The sequence below is a fragment of the Pygoscelis adeliae genome, unplaced genomic scaffold, assembly GCF_000699105.1.
Source record: "Pygoscelis adeliae isolate BGI_AS28 unplaced genomic scaffold, ASM69910v1 Scaffold26, whole genome shotgun sequence".
Lineage (NCBI taxonomy): Eukaryota > Metazoa > Chordata > Aves > Sphenisciformes > Spheniscidae > Pygoscelis > Pygoscelis adeliae.
Genome location: NW_008825104.1, coordinates 2,448,267 through 2,465,832, shown reverse-complemented (window position 1 = coordinate 2,465,832; position 17,566 = coordinate 2,448,267). Strand labels below are relative to the sequence as shown.

The window sequence follows — 17,566 nt, the reverse complement described above, 5'->3', positions numbered from 1 at the left end:
AGCTAGTTGACTAGACAGTCAATTCCATGCAGAAGTTGTCCGGTGGTAGTTTGTCCTGGTATAACTTACTACCGCATTGCGGTATTACTGTCAATGAAATTATGAGTTAATTAGAAGTGGGACCCTGCACAACACAACTTAGTGACCACTAATAGTAAATAGACTATTATATGCAGAGTTTAGGATTTATTTCAATTTTATTAGAAAAGTAGACTATTTGACAAGTTAGGTGGTTTTGAGTTTGTTTTTAAGTCCAACCTTAGCTTCCTGTGTTTGCTTCCCTAGTTTAAAAAAGACATTTTTCCTCAAAAAGCTTGTTACAAGACTCAAGCCATTGCTCTTCTCGAACACTGCAGTCTACTAAGAATGAACTATGTACAGATGTTTATAAATAGGTTTCCAAATCTTTACAGATTTCAGAAAGTTTCATTTCTTGTAAGCTTTATCTTCTGATAGGAAAAAAAAACAGAAAAGAATACACTTCTTCCTTCTAATTTTGTTAAGCATGTTTCCTGTGAAAACTTCATGTTTGAAAAGGCCATTTAGTTAATGGCCTAGTTAATTCTGTCCAAAGAACATTTCCTATCTTAAAAGAAAAATATGCCTCCAATAAATAAATTAAAACCCCCAAACTTTTCCCTCAATGTTCATTCCATATAAGGTTATGCTACGTTACGTAATTAAAGTACAGGCCTTATTTACTTTATTAGCATAAAACACATCCCAGTATGTTATTTCTATTCTCAGGTCTTTAAAAGCTCAATATTTTTTTTTTTTATTATCATAGTAGAACCTATCCTGCATGCTACTGCGTTTTCTGATGACTATCACCTAATTATTATCTTTTTCCTACTCAAGTTACTGAAATGGACATTGCTTTGCTCCCACAGCCCTGAAAAATTATTTGCCTCAGGCTGCAACTGTTTTTGTTTGTAGCAAGAAAATTGAAGAGGACCCAATAGCGCTTCGTCTTACCGAGTGTCCCAAGATGATTCAAAACCCAGCTTTTGCCCTGCTGTATCTACAGATATTGTCGAAGGTATTTCCACCAATGCTACTAGTCTTCCACTTGCATTAAGAGACTTTTTGAGCAAAACTCTCTAGACCATTAAAAATAAATACATCACAATCTAAAACAAGTTTGCAACTTGGATATATGTAATTATTAAAAATCTATGCTGGCAGATGAGACTTCCTAAAGTCCACATCAGCTTTTGCAGGTTTGTTGTTTATGAAGGGACCCAATTTTTGCAGGCAAAATAAAATAGACATCTAGGACAAGAATTAAGACACATTTGTTGGTACAGCTCTTGAGCTTGCAGCTCCTCATCAAAAACAGAGCTCTACAGCACAGGACCCTTAAATACTTCTTTATCTGCCTCAAGCTCATCCTTTCATAAAAATCCTCAAAGATATCCACACTTAATTTCTTCCATTAACTTCTGAAATATAGCAGTGGCCTGCCTTCCTTCACAAAGAATACTTTTCTGAAACCCTTGGATACTGTCAGTGTTGATAAACTAAACTCATTCCTCAGTCAGTCTTCTGTGTAGAATTATGTGTGGGCACAGGCTTTGAGAAACTGTGACACTTCAGGCTATTTATGCACCTAAACACAAGTGTTGGCAGCATTCAAATATTCACAGTATTTGCAGAAAATATAAAGAAAATCATTTATAAGAACATAAAATAAATACTTGCTTTGTTACACTTCCTTGTGGAAAAGAAGCTCAAAGATGTCATGCAGAGCCGTTCAAAAATTAGTATTAACCATTTTCAGTGTTTATTTCTATCTACTTTGTTGCTGTTTGGTATCCTAGAAAAGCATTTTTATAAATACTATAAACTATTATGTTATCAGACAAACCCATGGAAAAAATAAATGCCACACCCAGCACTGTTTCAAGTCCTTCTCTCAAAGCAAAGTTCATTATTCAAGCACATGAAAAGCTAGTAGCTTTAATCAAAGCAAGCTTTAATACTCCACGGCCCTTGTTTTGCCTCTCAATCTCTGGGAAAGGACTAACTTGGTTGTAAAATTTCTTAGGAGCAATACAGTTATTCTTAATCCTTTTTTTCTACTTTACCCTGTTCATCTCGTACATTTCTTCATTAGATAGAAAACATGTTGTTTAACACAACACACTAACTAAATAGGAATATTAACATGGAGTGAGCACAACTGTGCATTTACAGTATTTGCACTAGCTTCCCATTTGTGCTGCAGCTCACTTTAATGCTCTTGCATCCACTTTGGAAAGAACACATAAGGAGTATGCTCCATAGGCATTTAGGACTAAACTGTCCACATAAGCAATTAGAAGAGACCTGATAGCACATCATAAATTCATACCAAACTTTGCACTAACCCCCCACCACCGCCAACAGACAGCCACATAAAACATTATTCTATTCAAATGATCAATAATTCAGTTGAATTCACTGAATCAGAATCAGCTGAATTAAAGCCTAGTTAAAATTTGGTTTTTAAATGTTTACTAAATAGAAGCTTTAATGCTTTATGATTCTGGTAACAGGCAATGCTGGAAGCATTAATGAACTTCTAAGGAATCCAGATTAAACTGCTTTGCTTGCCATCCAAGTAAACATTTTGGTTTATCAACAGTTTTGCAGCCTGTGAAAAGTCCACATTGCTTTCAGGTGGAATGCCAACCTGAATAAACCATTATTTTTTAAGACTTCAAAATACAAAATGTGTTAGCTCTCCAGAAACAGAGCTCTCACATGTGTTCCCTCAGAACAGACAAGGATCACCAGCACATTGACAAGGATGCCAGGATATTTTTTCTGATATGCACTACCTTGTGAGGCAGTGGAGATTTTGACATTATAGCTGTCGTAAGTCACGGCTAAATTTCTCAACTCTAGACTACTTGATAGCCTTCCCAGAAAGAATTTCAAAATGATAACAAAAAAAAGAATCCTGAATTAATGTCTCCATTTGACAACCACGATCTTAAACTTTCCCATAGAATTACCAGGAGCCATGAGACATTTTTTTCTGCATGGGCAAATAAAGCAAAATAGATTTCAGCAGCTCCAAAAAGCAACAGACCAAACATTTTTTTTAACCAGCATTACTGAACAATTTCTGACCAAACTGCCAATTTCTAGATTTGGTGGAGGGAGGAAATGGAGTAGAAATTTTACATCTGTCCTCTTCTCAATCTTGTTATCTGTGGAAGCACCACTTGATTAAAAGGACTTACACTATTAATCCTAATATCTAAAAGGACAAGGGGGACAAAAATCAAATGCTTTACTATATGTGCAAGAGCCAGTGATGGCTGATCAACAGCAATCATGGATAAAAAAACATTGTAAAGTACTTTTGTTACCATTTAATCCAAAGTACTGATGGATTGCAGGCACTAATTTTACAATGTTTTAAAAAATGCAAACTTCTAGCCCCTCCATAAAGTTCAAATTTATTGGATGGATAATGAAAGGAGACAAGAGGTATTTTTATGGGCTTGTGTTTTCCACAGCCCAAATTCTAGATGCTTTTACTGGTACACTTGCATGTGACTATTCCTCTTTGCCAGATCTCTGCCTACTTGTGTGTTGCAGTTGCAAATCATGTTCTGGCTTATTCAGATTGTGAAAGATGCATCTTTAATCTCTAAGGAGCCAGAAAGGATTTTGGCTTTCCATTTTTGTCTGTATTACAATAAAAAATTTGGTTTCCTCTTTTTTAAAGTTTTAAGAAAAAAATGCAAAAATAAGAGGAACAACTTCATAGACCACCAACAGCCACTAACAACAACACCAGAACAAATTAATGAAAACAAATCATCTAGATTTGGCTTTTGTTCCTGTTTTTTTTGGACAACGCAGCACAGCTGAGTCTTCTCATTTGGCCTTCAAGGTACCTGCTGGGTAAACTGTGTTGTGGGCAAAAACTAATACAGGGACAAACACACACAGTTAGTTCCCCACATATGAGAAGAGGGCACAGTTATTCAGTAGCTAAAAATTAAAAATCATTCATGACTAACTACAGCTATATAGGCATTCACTAATCTCTTCAAACACATATCCTGCAAATTTCAGACATAAGATCTAGGAAGAACAAGAGCTTGTACTTCCTAGCAATTTCTATTTCACACGGCATCAACTTTTCATACCGGAACAAACCAATTTTTTAATAGATTATTAGAAGATTAAGTAAATAAAGCTAGAACTCATTGATATGTCATTAATCTGGAATAGACATCATCTCTGTTACTGATTTCACATATACTTTGGGTGGAAGAAAAGCAGACGTTTTCTGCCAGGCAATAAATGAATTTTCCGAGGAACATGGAGCAACAGCCTATTACAAACGGAAAACTGATTCATAAGAAGTGGCCAACAAGTTTTGATGAACGCTGCAGGACCACGTGAGCGACAAAAGCATCTTCCAACCAATGGTATCAAAGCTGCTATTAGACCTAACAGCAGGAACATATCACAGAATCATAGAATAGTTTGGGTTGGAAGGGACCTCTAAAGGTCATCTAGTCCAAGCCCCCTGCCATGGGCAGGGACATCTTCAACTAGATCAGGTTTCTCAGAGCCCCGTCCAACCTGACCTTGAATGTTTCCAGGGATGGGGCATCCACCACCTCTCTGGGCAACCTGTGCCAGTGTTTCACCACCCTCAGCGTAAAAAATTTCTTCCTTCTATCTAGTCCGAATCTACCCCCCTTTAGTTTAAAGCCATTCCCCCTTGTCCTGTCGCAACAGGCCCTGCTAAAAAGTTTGCCACCATCTTTAGGGGCTTTTATAAGCCCCCTTTAAGTACTGACAGGCTGCAATAAGGTCTCCCTGAAGCCTTCTCTTCTCTAGGCTGAACAACCCCAACTCTCTCAGCCTTTCTTCAGAGGAGAGGTGTTCCATCCCCCGATAATTTTTGTGACCCTCCTTTGGACCCGCTCCAACAGGTCCGAGTCTTTCTTATGCTGAGGGCTCCAGAGCTGGACACAGTACTGCAGGTGGGGTCTCCCCAGAGCAGAGGAGAGGGGTAGAATCCCCTCCCTCGACCTGCTGGCCACGCTTCTTTGGATGCAGCCCAGGACACGGTTGGCCTTCTGGGCTGCGAGCGCACATTGCTGGCTCATGCCCAGCTTTTCATCCACCAGTACCCCCAAGTCCTTCTCGGCAGGGCTGCTCTCAATCCCTTCACCCCCCAGCCTGTATTGATACCAGGGGTTGCCCCGACCCAGGTGCAGGACCTTGCACTTGGCCTTGTTAAACCTCATAAGGTTCACATGGGCCCACTTCTCCAGCTTGTCCAGGTCCCTCTGGATGTTAGAAACGGTTCCGAGAAGACCTTAAGTTCTGACCTGAAGTCTTACTGCTTATTGCAGGCCCTGCCAGCTCTCTTTCTGTTTGTCAATGTTTTACATGTAAGTGATTTTTTTTTTCAGCTAAAATTAAAAGATTTGCAACTGGATGTATGTGGCTACATTTTTTTTTTTTTTTTACACTGAATGGACGTAAGAAAACAAATAATGAATACAACTTCTTCAAATACTATATTACTAAAAATTGTAAACTAAAAACTAAATTAAAATAAAACAAAATATTTATAGTAAATTCAGTAAAAAGAAGGTGATAAAGCTGACTAGATAAGTAATTTAGGTAGCAGTTAAAAAAAGCCATTGTAAAGAAGTCCAGAAATAAAATTAAGAAAACTCACAAAGCACTACTGCTTGAAAGAAATGTTATTTGTACTAGAAAAAGTGTTAAACTCTAGAAGCCCCTGTATATTATGACGTCAGGTGACAGAAATTAGCCACCAGGGGGAGCCTATATAATCTTGTACAAAGGACATCACTGTACAAAGAGAAATTTCAGATATGCAGATGAGAGTTTAAGAAAATAATTGCCTATATCTAGAAAACGTCACTGTAAACTGTTTATAAAACATGCAATAAAACAGTCCTCCTCAGTACTTAATTTCAGATTCTTATTTTTACAGATATAATAAAAGCAAGTGAACTCTGCTATAAAGAACTATAACTTTAGTTAGAATATATTGAAATAAACTAAAATACTTTGTTACGCATTACCTTTTTAGTTCATTTTGTTTTCAAAATTCAGTATTTCAGAAAGCGGCCCACTATCTAACTTAGTATACTAGCCCACAAATAATATGGAAGGGAGAAGGCCTACATAGTCCTGGGGGATTTGAAAGTATTTCCTTCAAACAGATTTAGGACTGGAATCTTAAGCAACAGTGACAGCCGTAAGACATTTTCTCTACATCTGTTTTGTACGCCAAGTCAGTATCATTTTTACGTTGAATATTTAGATTTATCTGAGGAGACAACTTCTTCTCCAGCCTAATTAATAAATACATCATACACAAAAAGACTTCCAACATTTGCTCCATGCGTTAAAATACCTTTCTATTAAGCACAGTTCTCAAATGCAGGGAAGTACTTTTTTAATGAAGAAAAAGCAGTCCTTACCACACTGGATGTTTCCATTTCATTCCTAGAAGGCTGATACCTCACTTTGCTTTCCAAATCTTTGTAATTGTCAAAGCTATATGATTCTAAGTTAATGAAATGAATATAATAGAAGCAGTAACCATAATCAACATCACTGGTGGTCTGTGTTTCTAGTCTCCTATCTTTGACACTTCATAACTTCTTGTGAATTTGTATTCTTTTACTGCTGAATTTGCCTGTGCTTTCTTTTCCTCTGCATCATGACTGCTTTAGTTAGTATCAATAAAATAACTTAACACTGTAAAAGAAAATTCAAGGTGCATACGTTTCCACACTAAACGCATTATCTTTCCATAGAATACTTTGCTATTAAAAGAGTTGAAGAAATGAAATTTGCTATGGCAAAAGCTTTTATTTGGCCACAGAAAATTCAAATGTAATCTGAAGAACTCTGTAAAGCAGCAAATAAGTACAGAGTGTGTATAACTTCTCCCACTAAATTAAAGAGTGAAGTGTTACCTTTTTTACACTTACTATCTTGTCTAGCAAAAACCCACGCTAATAACATGTATGACTTGAAGTGCACAGTGCTCTAGGATACATTTGGGTCTTTGTAACCCAGGGAGTCAGAATCCTAAACGCAAGATGGAGATCCCTAGCCATGACATCTCGGCAATAGCTAGTCAAAGAGGTCTGCACACTGAATATTCACGTGTCTGTCCTGATTTCAGATCAACTGAACTTGAACCCCTGGAGTTCATACTACTTCTTTTCTTAATCTTTCCTGAAAAATTGCAAAATACACAGGAAACATTTGAAAATTGTACCATATACAATCTTACCTCAGCCCACTTGGATATCAGCATTAGAGGATCACAGAAAGAATATGAAACAATGTTAAACATTGTTTCCTCTCAGAGGCATTGTAAGATACCTAGTAAACATATTTAACAATTTAATATAAATTCTCAAGATCTACTCTGTTACGTGTATCTTTGCTCTGAAAAAAACCTTTGTGCTTCTACACTAGAGGACAGAGATGCTAGTCAGGACTCCCAGTGCTGAAGAAAATAGAAAGTACTACTGAATTCCTGTATTCACACACCTAGTGACTGTGTATTCATGCCCAAATATTAAAGTGAACTCTTTGTTTTTCCTATAATGCTAGATAAACAGTACTGTGAGATTGTCTTTTTATGCCAGCCCAGGAAAGTCTTATACACCACACCCAACAAGCAGTACTTTCAGAAAGTACTATTCAATTTGCTGCTTAGTAAAGAACAATTTACACACAACGTATTAAAATGCATAATTCTGTAAGCTAACCAAATAAACTGATGCAACTGTTCCAACAGTTCCATAAGCATCTGTTCTGAATATATCAATAAATTTATATTAAATAAAGTTTTTAAATATAATTCATGCAGAAACACATAGCAGACAACACATAGTTTGTGCAAGGAACTTCAGTTTCTTGACAAATTTCACTAATGTACCAAGGAACAGTATAGTTTAAAAGCTTCCTTGAAGGTCTACATAGAGGAACTCAGAGCTATAAATTGCCATGCTTTATGAACACAAATACCACACGTACATAATAAATTGTGTGTTAATCAATTTCTATGAATAATTTAATATCAGAGCTAATGAATTCTGAGAATTTGAAATTGAAAGTACATTAAAAATATAACACATTAACAAACAGGGGTTTGACCTTTTATTAGGAGTGGAAATCTACAGTTTTAAAGTTAACATTTCCTACTCTTATTTTTAATCTCTTACCAGGTCTTTCCTTGCCAGTTCCTTTTGACTCAGCAAATTTCTGTATTAAACTCTCAACTGTAGTATTTGTCATGTTATTAATAAACTCTTCATGCACCTTCAAAAAAACCACACCACACAAAAGGAATTTAAAAACCAGTAATTCAAAGAATGTAATTAACTTTTTCAAGTGTTTTTCTCTAAAGTTAAGGTTCAAAATACTTCCCTTGAAAATATATTACAGGGCTTCCAGAATTCAACAGGCATTTTATCAAGGAAATCCCTTCCTTGCTTTAGTAGTAGCAAGTGTGTGTACAATACAGATACAAATTAGGAATGAAAGAATACAGCTTGATGACAGGTCTGGGATTTACTTCCATTTCTTCCATCTAAACGACTTGTATATATATAATTTTCTGAATTTGTCAGCAACATGTCCCACTACAATGTCAGGAAGACAAGCAGTCTCTTAAGCCAGCACCAGTTAAGGGTGTGAACTGTTACTACTGTATTATCACAGCTCCCACCTGCTTGAGTAAAAGCATTACTGTTGTAATGTTTTTGGTCTGACAAAGGAACAACCACATGTTGTTAGTAAGTTTTTCCAACAAGGCAGTATGTCTATGCTTTAGAAATAAATAGCATGACCTTTGTGATCATCATTCATTAGCAGAAAACCTCAAAACTGAGGAAAACAGCAACTCAAATTAAATGTATACAAATAAAACTACACTTCAAAACATCTAAAAATCAAGGACTATGTATAAAGATTATTAATTAAACCAACTTACATCTAAAGAAAAGATACTATAAAAGCTTTTGTTACTGAAGATCATTTGCTCATAAAACCCAAAGCGTATAAAAAAATCTGGAAACTTTTCAGAGTTTTAGTCAAAGAAAAGCACAAGTATCCTGATTATGTGTGAAATGAGTGCAAATTTAAAATCTAGGGAACAGAACTTTGAAATACACTAAAAATTCTTCAAATTGTGAAAACATGTTTTCTGTTAAGAGAAAATCTATTCACTTATTCTGTAAAATCTGCGATACTGAACTTACAAATGCAACAGGAAGCCACAAAAATTTGAGCTTTTGTTGAATTTACCATCATTTGAAAGATGTGAACTTGTAATTACCACAAACATGGTAAGAAAAGTTCCATCTAATAGTTAAGAAAAATATGCAGCATAATCCAAACAAACAAATGATAATATAAAAATTACCTCTCCTATTTGTAAATGAATTTCTTTTATGGTATTTGACAATGATTCTATAATCTCTTTCATACGAAGAAGGTGTGTTTCTTCAATGTCTTGAAATTTCTGTAAACCAATACAAGCAATTAATCATAATGAAATATTTCTTGAAATACTATGCCTTACATTTTAATAATTAAATACAGTAAATGGAAAAAAACATGAATAATTTTTTTAAGATCTTGATCATGGTAATTACAATGTTTAAGAAAGGAAGGTGCAGAATTCATAGTTATGAAATAATGTAGTTTAAAATATATTATAATCCTTTTAGAACCATTATCCAATTTTTTTTACTTACTCTTTAAACCTCCATCTATCTTTTTTTTTTTCCCCTCCAAAAAATCTGACCTATTTCTACCAAAAGAAATTAGGGTTAGAGAGTGTTTAAAAAAAAAAAAAATCTATTTTCTCCATTACTGAAGAGTCTGTTTTCTTCTAAACCCAGAAATCTTATTTCTGGATCTGTTTTGCGCTTCCTTCTTAGCGCCCTCTCCTCCTGCTCACAATATACACATGCTTTCTCTTTTTCTAGTTAAATCTATATCCTTTGCCTCTTTAAATACAATTCATTTGTTTGATCTTTAAACTCACCGTATATAATCTTTGCAGTTAATTCCATTTTACCCAGACTTCCAGCTGACAGCCATTTTAAAATCACTTCCAATGTTTTCAATGACCCCTTCCTAGCCCATGATCAGAACTAAAAATGTCCTCATCCTCCCCAACGGTCAACCATAATTGTCTTGAAATCTTTGTTTACTCCTGCTCTGTCCTAGTTCTCTTCCTATTTCTGTAACTGCCCTTTCAAGCGTGTCCAAACTTTGGAGTACCACTTAATCCTCTCTCCAATTTGTACAGGGTTCTCTGAAGACCACCTCTCTGCATGTCACACCTCCTGCTACTCTGATTCACAAACACAACTCCATACAGACAAGTCAAATATCTGTAACTTCTGAACTCTCAATCTTTTTTTTGCCATACTTACGTATCTCTCTAGCTATCGATCAAGCAGATTAAAATTTTCTTTTTTCTCCAGCAGCCTTCCTCTTAATTACAGAGGATATGGTCATTCTGTGTAGCCTACTCTATGGTGTTACTTCTTTTACTGATTGCCTTATTACATAAACTATATTATTTTGCTTTCAGAACTATCTATGGTCCACCTCTATAATATCTGCTCTCAGTTACTATCAGGGTGTCAACACATGTACACAATGTGTCCTTCCAATGTGTGCCTGTTTCCACTACCTAATTTTAACCTAAACACAAAGTCAACTTTTGAGATTACGCCAATGATGCTTCCTGCATGTTCGGTTTGAGCTCCCCATAAGACTCTGCAAAACAGAGGTACCAGTCTCCTTTAAACTCTTCTCTATAATGCATATCAAAACAGTTGGCCATTCAGAAATTTTTTTGTCTCTTATGTCAGTGGAAAGCATCCCCCTTCCCCAACTGTTTCCTTATTTCTTGTTTATTGTTTTATACTTAAGGCTTAAAGTCTTTGAAGTAGAGCCATCTTGGCCCTGTACAGTACATAATACAAAGAGGTTCTGATCAAAGAATAAAGCTAGGTACCATAATACAACCACATCATTCATATCACAGATATAATCATTAACCAAATTGTTTACTTTCACTTTTGAAAGATCAGTCCATTTTAAAAAGATGTACTGAAAGGAATCTGTAATGTTAATGATCCAACAAATGCAAGCCACTTCTCAGTGTTTTAAGCTACAATACAAATGAAAAATCATCATCAACAGGATCTTTAGCTGTCCAACTCAGTGTACACAATTCAAGTAAGCATTATTCCTTGTTATAAACCTGTATGTTTTCCTGTAAGTTTTACAATGTTTTTTAAAAATAAATTATTACTCATTCTTGAACTTTATTTATATGCAGACTGCTCAACAGCAAAATCATCCAAACTCAACTCTACTCAGTTCTAGATAAGACAGAAGACTTTTAAAGAATAATTTAGTACCTTCAGCTATTTGATCCTTTCCAATAATTGACTGTGCTATGTGATTTTAAAAAAAGCTTCTAGCAAGGTAGAAAACCTGGCAAATAAGACATCATGTTTTCTTAGCAACTGCATAGCAATTGCATAATACAACTATAGCTTTACTCAGAAAAATCTTTCAACATGAGGAGTTTCTGTCAAATCAAATTTCTAAAAAAACAGTGAACTATATTTCCCTACTTCTGTAGTCACAATAAACCCTTCCATGTTTAATCACAGAAAAAAACCATAACTTGCAATTCAAGATTAGGAAGATCATATGTTTCAAAATTCAACCTCTCAAAATCACATATTATGAGTCACTTCAGTTTGATAACTGCAGGTAAGATAGTAAATAACAAAAAAGGAAAAATACGTAAAATTTATGCAACAAGATCAGTGGAGTTTAACTTAAGAAAAGAGGACAGTTAAGTGAGGACATCACTACATGATTACCTAGAATAACACCACAGCAATTCAAGACATTTGACCTCAGAAAAATAGTATGTGAACTGTATAAGACAGATTTAAGCTAAGCCAACAGATTTTGCACTAAAATAGCTGAGAATGCTCACACTCCTCATTGATTTTGTTTTCAGAACTAGTATATTTCAAGTGAAATGTACTCTAAATTAAGATAATCTAGGGCGTGTTTCATATAGAAGTGGGCTTCCACATATTCATGGGTGTTGTTATTTTTCCTATCGCATCATCTTTAAAGTAGCCCTCCTGCAACCAAACTGTAGATGCAGCTACACCATTATACTTAAAACAAATTCCACAAATAGGACTTACACTGGCAGAATGGCAATTTTCATTTCCAATGTGGACAGGTGTGGAAAGTTTCCAGGTGTCCATTATCATGTTAAGTGAAAATTTAAATTTTAAGTGAAAGGGTTGTTTGTTGCAGTTAAGGAACTAAGGACATTTAGATGAGTGTGGTTTGTAGTAAGAGGTAACTTGGTACCATTTTTCTATTGGAAAAAAACCCAACCTGAACCAAAAAGATCCTAACTGTCTCTTCCCTGCCCCTCTCCTCCCCACCAAAAAAAACCAACTCAACCCAACAAACTACCAAAACCAAAGCAGCCCAAAAGCATGGTCAGGTTTTCCCAGCTATAATGTGCGATATAATAAAAAGATTTTTTTTCTCTCTCTACATCTCAGCCTGGTTTAAATATGTAATACCTACCTAATAACACAAATAAGAAAGCTGAACAAAGAGCACCTTCATATTCTGTCTCTAGATACAAAATAAGCTGTTACTTTTCTTATTCTTTTGTTGTAGTGGATTGTTCAAATGGATTTTTTTTTTTAGTACATAATGAAAAGCCCAGCTAGTTTGCTTGCTGAAAGTCCCTACATTTTCCTTCACTAATTCACTGACAATAAAATCCATTTCAAATACTCTTCATGTTTATCTTCTGTCAGTACTAAACAAGAACTCCTTTTCATTACTCACAGCTTTCTTGCTCACTGGAGACAAGTTTATAACGCAATTTAGCAAGGCCAGCTTATTAAAGTCATATTTATTAATTTTTTTCTTATTGTTTCAGAGAGCAATAAGTCAACTGCTATAAACAGTCTCTTTTTTGTAAGGTAAGGAATAGACAGCAGACAGCTTTTATGAGATTAAATAAAGGTTTAAAGCAACCTGATTGAACACGCTCTGCAGCGGATCAGAAGCATTCACAGGATCTATTTCAGTGGGGGTTCAGTAACTTCCAGAGCAAGGTAAGTAACAAACAGAGCAGGAACTTCTTGATTCAGAAGAGCCACACTTGTATATGACTTGAGACAAATAAATGGAACAGTGCAGTATTTTTTCTGGTATTACTTGATTTCTTTGTAGCAAAAGGCAGGGTCTACAGCAAAAGTCAGGCCGCACTACACTTTATACAAACCACACAATGATGGAGTTACTGGAATGCTTACTGAGCAGATACAATAGTTACATTAACAGGAACACTACAAAAAAGTTACCATTTTGGGTAGCAGCAGTATGTGTTCACATGTCAGTTTGATTCCACCTACTCTTATTTCTGGAAACTCTCCAGGAGGAATGATACACTTCAATGATTCTTTTGTTGCTATTATATTACACTTGTTTCCAAGAATTGTTTTAAGATATGTATTAGTTAAATTTAAAAGTTGCCTAGTCCCAAAATTCTCAAGAGATTGTAATCACACATGCCAATTCCAATCCTAACCCCAGTCAAATTGCCTAGGCATAACTGATACGCAAATACTTTAAGTTACAGTGAGAGAAACATAATGCTAAGGCAACAGATGTAAACGTGTAAGTAAGGTGGACACATATGCAAGTGAGTCCAGGCCGGTGTCACACATTAAACCAGCTTAAAGATGCAATTCTCTACCCTTGGTACCACATTGCCTCTGCCTTTGTGCCAGGACAAATGTTTGTGTGATCTCTTAATGAAGCAGACTGCAGGTCTCTTCTGGGTTAAAGCCAACCTTCCTTCATACATTAGTTTTAGCTGGATTAGTTCTACAAGGTAGTTCCTTGCATAAATACTTGACAAAGGAAGAAGCATGGAAATAGAACAACTGCTACTTTTGACAGCAATACTAGCTTAAAACATTGAAAATGCAGCGTCACACACCAGAGATAAGACACGAGTACAACAGACCTTATGGCCTAGACCACAGTACCCATGAATTTTCTTGTTGAACTTTTATTTTTAATAAAGCCTTTTTATACCACTGAGTAACTGCAACCATCACTGTTTTACACGCCACAATAAAAAAAAAAGCATTTAAAAGTCACGGATTTTTTTTAAAAGGAGAGAGAAATAATGTACGTACCCTAATTTCACTCAAACTGAAAAGAAAAGCATAAGGAGTACAGCTCCTTCAACCAGAATCAAGTCAGGATACTGCACAAAAAGATGCCTTCTGCAAACTCTTCAAGGAAAGGTTGTCAAGACTTCTAATGTGACAGTTGTGTTAAAGCAGGATTTTGCAGTAGCATGCCTGAGCACTGTTGCAAATGCGTGAACTGGGGGGTGGGAGGGAAGCGTTCTGGTATGTGATATATGTGGTAGCCTTTCTCTAACAGCTGCGTTGAGTATCTATTCAGAGACGAACTAGATCAAATTCTAATGAAATTCTCAAAGTAGGAAAGCAGTTTACAGTTTAGGACAGGGCAGCTTTTTACATGTCAGCCTACACAATCCCCTTGCTGTGAAATCTTAATTTCCAAGGAATTAAGGGAAACCCTAACACTTTCCCACTTACACGTTAAAAATACAAGTATGACTGAATCTCCCTAATAATTCCATCTATGCCTAAAAATTAATCTTTGAAACTAATGAAGAGAGCAAAGAGTTTTCAACCAAAAAGAAAATTCTTATCTTGTAAAAGCTTTACCAAACCACGAAACATATACAAATAAATATGCCAACCAGTCCTCAACTAACTATTACTACTAAAAGCAGAAATGAAGAAGTTTGCTTTTTGAAATCTGGGGCAGTGGAAAAAAGTCTGCTGTCAACAGATTTGAAAAAGAAACTTTAAAATGTAACAAGCAGCAGCACATGCAATCATACAGAGAACTTGATATACTCTGGAATACAGATCAAAAGTCTTTTAAAAAAACCCCAAAACTTAAACAGATGTAAGGGCTTTTCACAACCTCAGGTAAACCCTGGGAAGACACTTTAACAAGCTGTAACTAAAGTGTTTTGCCAGAATGATAATGAAAAATCCATGACAGAACCCAGTATTAAAACTCCTGTGAATGAGTTCTGGGTGTTCAGCAATTCACAGGATTTCCCACATGATCACAATGCATCTACAATACTTCCAGAAGTTCATTTTGTTTTATTCCTAAAAATTTCTTTGAAATGTCTTTCTAGAGTACTAGAAATGTCAGCTGTGTCATTCAAGGACAGTGCCATCACAACATATGTGGTCAGTGTTTGCCCTTCACACATACTACTTCTGACATTATTGTTCATATCAATTTCCAAAGGAGATCATTCTATCTTGAACCAATTATTCAAAAGTTTTGATTTCAGATGTCTTCAGAGATGGAATAGCATATATTAATCTATTTTAAAGGTAACTCCTTTAATATAACACTTACCTGTGCAGTTTCTGTCATTTTCTGTTCAAAATCAGTTTTAAATGCAGCATATTTCTCCACGTATAGTTTATAGGTATCTGTAGCTTTTTTTGATTTAACTGCTGCCTGTAGATCAGTACAAAAAGGTGTCAAATGTCAAACATACAACCTGATCCAAGGTTTTTAAAGCCACTATTAAAAGAAAGCCTAGGATGATCTATTAAAAAAAAATATTTGGGGCATATCAAAATAGTGAAGTGTCATAACAAAATTTCACCACCAAATAACTCAGATTCAAGCCATTAGAGATTTCTATTTAAAGCTATACATAAACCACACAAAAAGGTAACACAGCAATTACCTCATTTAAATCCCTTCCCCTTATCAGCAATGACTAATTTATAATATACTTATTTTGAAATCAGATTTGTATTGCTGAAGTTAACTAATTAGCTCTTGTCAAATATTTAGATCTGCAACAGAAAAACAGGAAGAAAGCAGGGTTGGAATACAGAGCAAACAGTTATTTGTGCAATTTTGAAAGAGTGAATGGTAAAAAACCCCAAGAAGGTGCAGTTCTGTGTCAGAAATGAAAGAAGAAATTCAAAAGTACAGGCATTACACCAATGGAAATTTTTAAGATTAAGAGATATTTGAAAGTGAAGTTAATGCAGAACATACTGATGGCCAGATTTATGCAGCTCAGTGTTGTTTATAATAGTCCTTTTTGGCTTTATAATTCATTGATTTTTGTTTTTCACTATTTGTTGCTAATAAACCAAAATAATCTTTCTGGGAGCTTAATATTCTTAAAAAGACAAAACAAAATACAGGAGAATCCCAATATTACATGGAGAACAAAACTGAATGAAGTGATTGTTTGTGGTAGATAAAAAGTTATTTTCAAAGTTTACAGTATGACACACATGAGATGCCATTTTTCAAACCTTCGATATTCTTGCTACTTCCAAGTTAAAAGCCAATGAAAATAAAAATTGCCTTGAACACCAGCTTTTTTTCTAGCTTCTTTGTTCAACATGCCTACTTTCTCTCATTGAAATTTCCCATCAGTTGTTACTCAAAAATATTCCTGAATTGTTAATGACATCAGTAAAGACAGCTGTGTATTTACTATTTTTTCCAGTTATGAATAGCTCTCCTCCCCTCTTTCAAATTAGTTTCATCTGTCCCACAGTAAAAACAGAAACTATTTCTTACTTGCAATGACTTGTAAAGCTGACCACTATCTATAACTTTCAAATGAATTAATACAAAGATGCCCTCTGGAAAGAGAGAGTTATATTCTGCAGTCTCCAAGCGAAAAATAACTGAAAATCATGAGTAACAGTATAGTGTTAGCACTTATTCACCTGGGGAAACATCGATCAGGACTTCAAAGGAAGAAGAACCAAAGCTACAGTTCCATTTTTCCAGTTACAAAGAAAGCCTAAGCAGATCTTAGTCATGTAGTCTTCTAAACCCAGCATAACAAAATACTTCACAGTATGAAGAATATGGATCCTTCAGGCGTTAAAAGGACAGCATGACAGGTTTTATCAAACCCATCACTTACTTGTCCTGAATTTTACTTCATGATTCTCATTCTTCCACGTTCACACAGGGGACTTACCAAGAAGAAAACAGTCCTATCTTGTTTCCCAAATGCCATTTACTATGCCGAAAGTAAAAGGTGCTCTGTGAACACTTGGTTTTAAAAATATTTAAGACTGCTTTGCAATAAGATGATTCCAAACTTAACCACTGAAAATGGTTAGAATTCTCAATTTCTCAATGGTAGAATTCTCAATTCTCGGTGAAGTAAGGAGGGGGGGCAGCAAAACCGCAACCATGGACTTCCAGAGGGCAGACTTTGTCCTGTTCAGGACGCTGGTTGAGAGAGTCCCTTGGGAGACAGTCCTGAAGGGCAAAGGGGTCCAGGAAGGCTGGACGATCTTCAAGAAGGAAGTCTTAAAGGCGCAGGAGCAGGCTGTCCCTG

At 35.6% G+C, this 17,566-nt stretch overlaps 1 protein-coding gene across 2 annotated transcripts in view; it reads right to left on the bottom strand.

The window, feature by feature from the left end:
• Positions 1 to 17,566, bottom strand: part of FCHO2 (FCH domain only 2) — an 86,295-nt gene that overhangs the window by 58,164 nt on the left and 10,565 nt on the right. For both annotated transcript variants that reach the window (XM_009327230.1, XM_009327231.1), the window contains exons 5-7: positions 15,592 to 15,696; positions 9,446 to 9,544; positions 8,244 to 8,340 (exon numbers count right to left, since the gene is read on the bottom strand). In XM_009327230.1, coding sequence (XP_009325505.1) covers positions 8,244 to 8,340; positions 9,446 to 9,544; positions 15,592 to 15,696 — 301 coding nt within the window. The remainder of the gene's footprint in view (positions 1 to 8,243; positions 8,341 to 9,445; positions 9,545 to 15,591; positions 15,697 to 17,566) is intronic.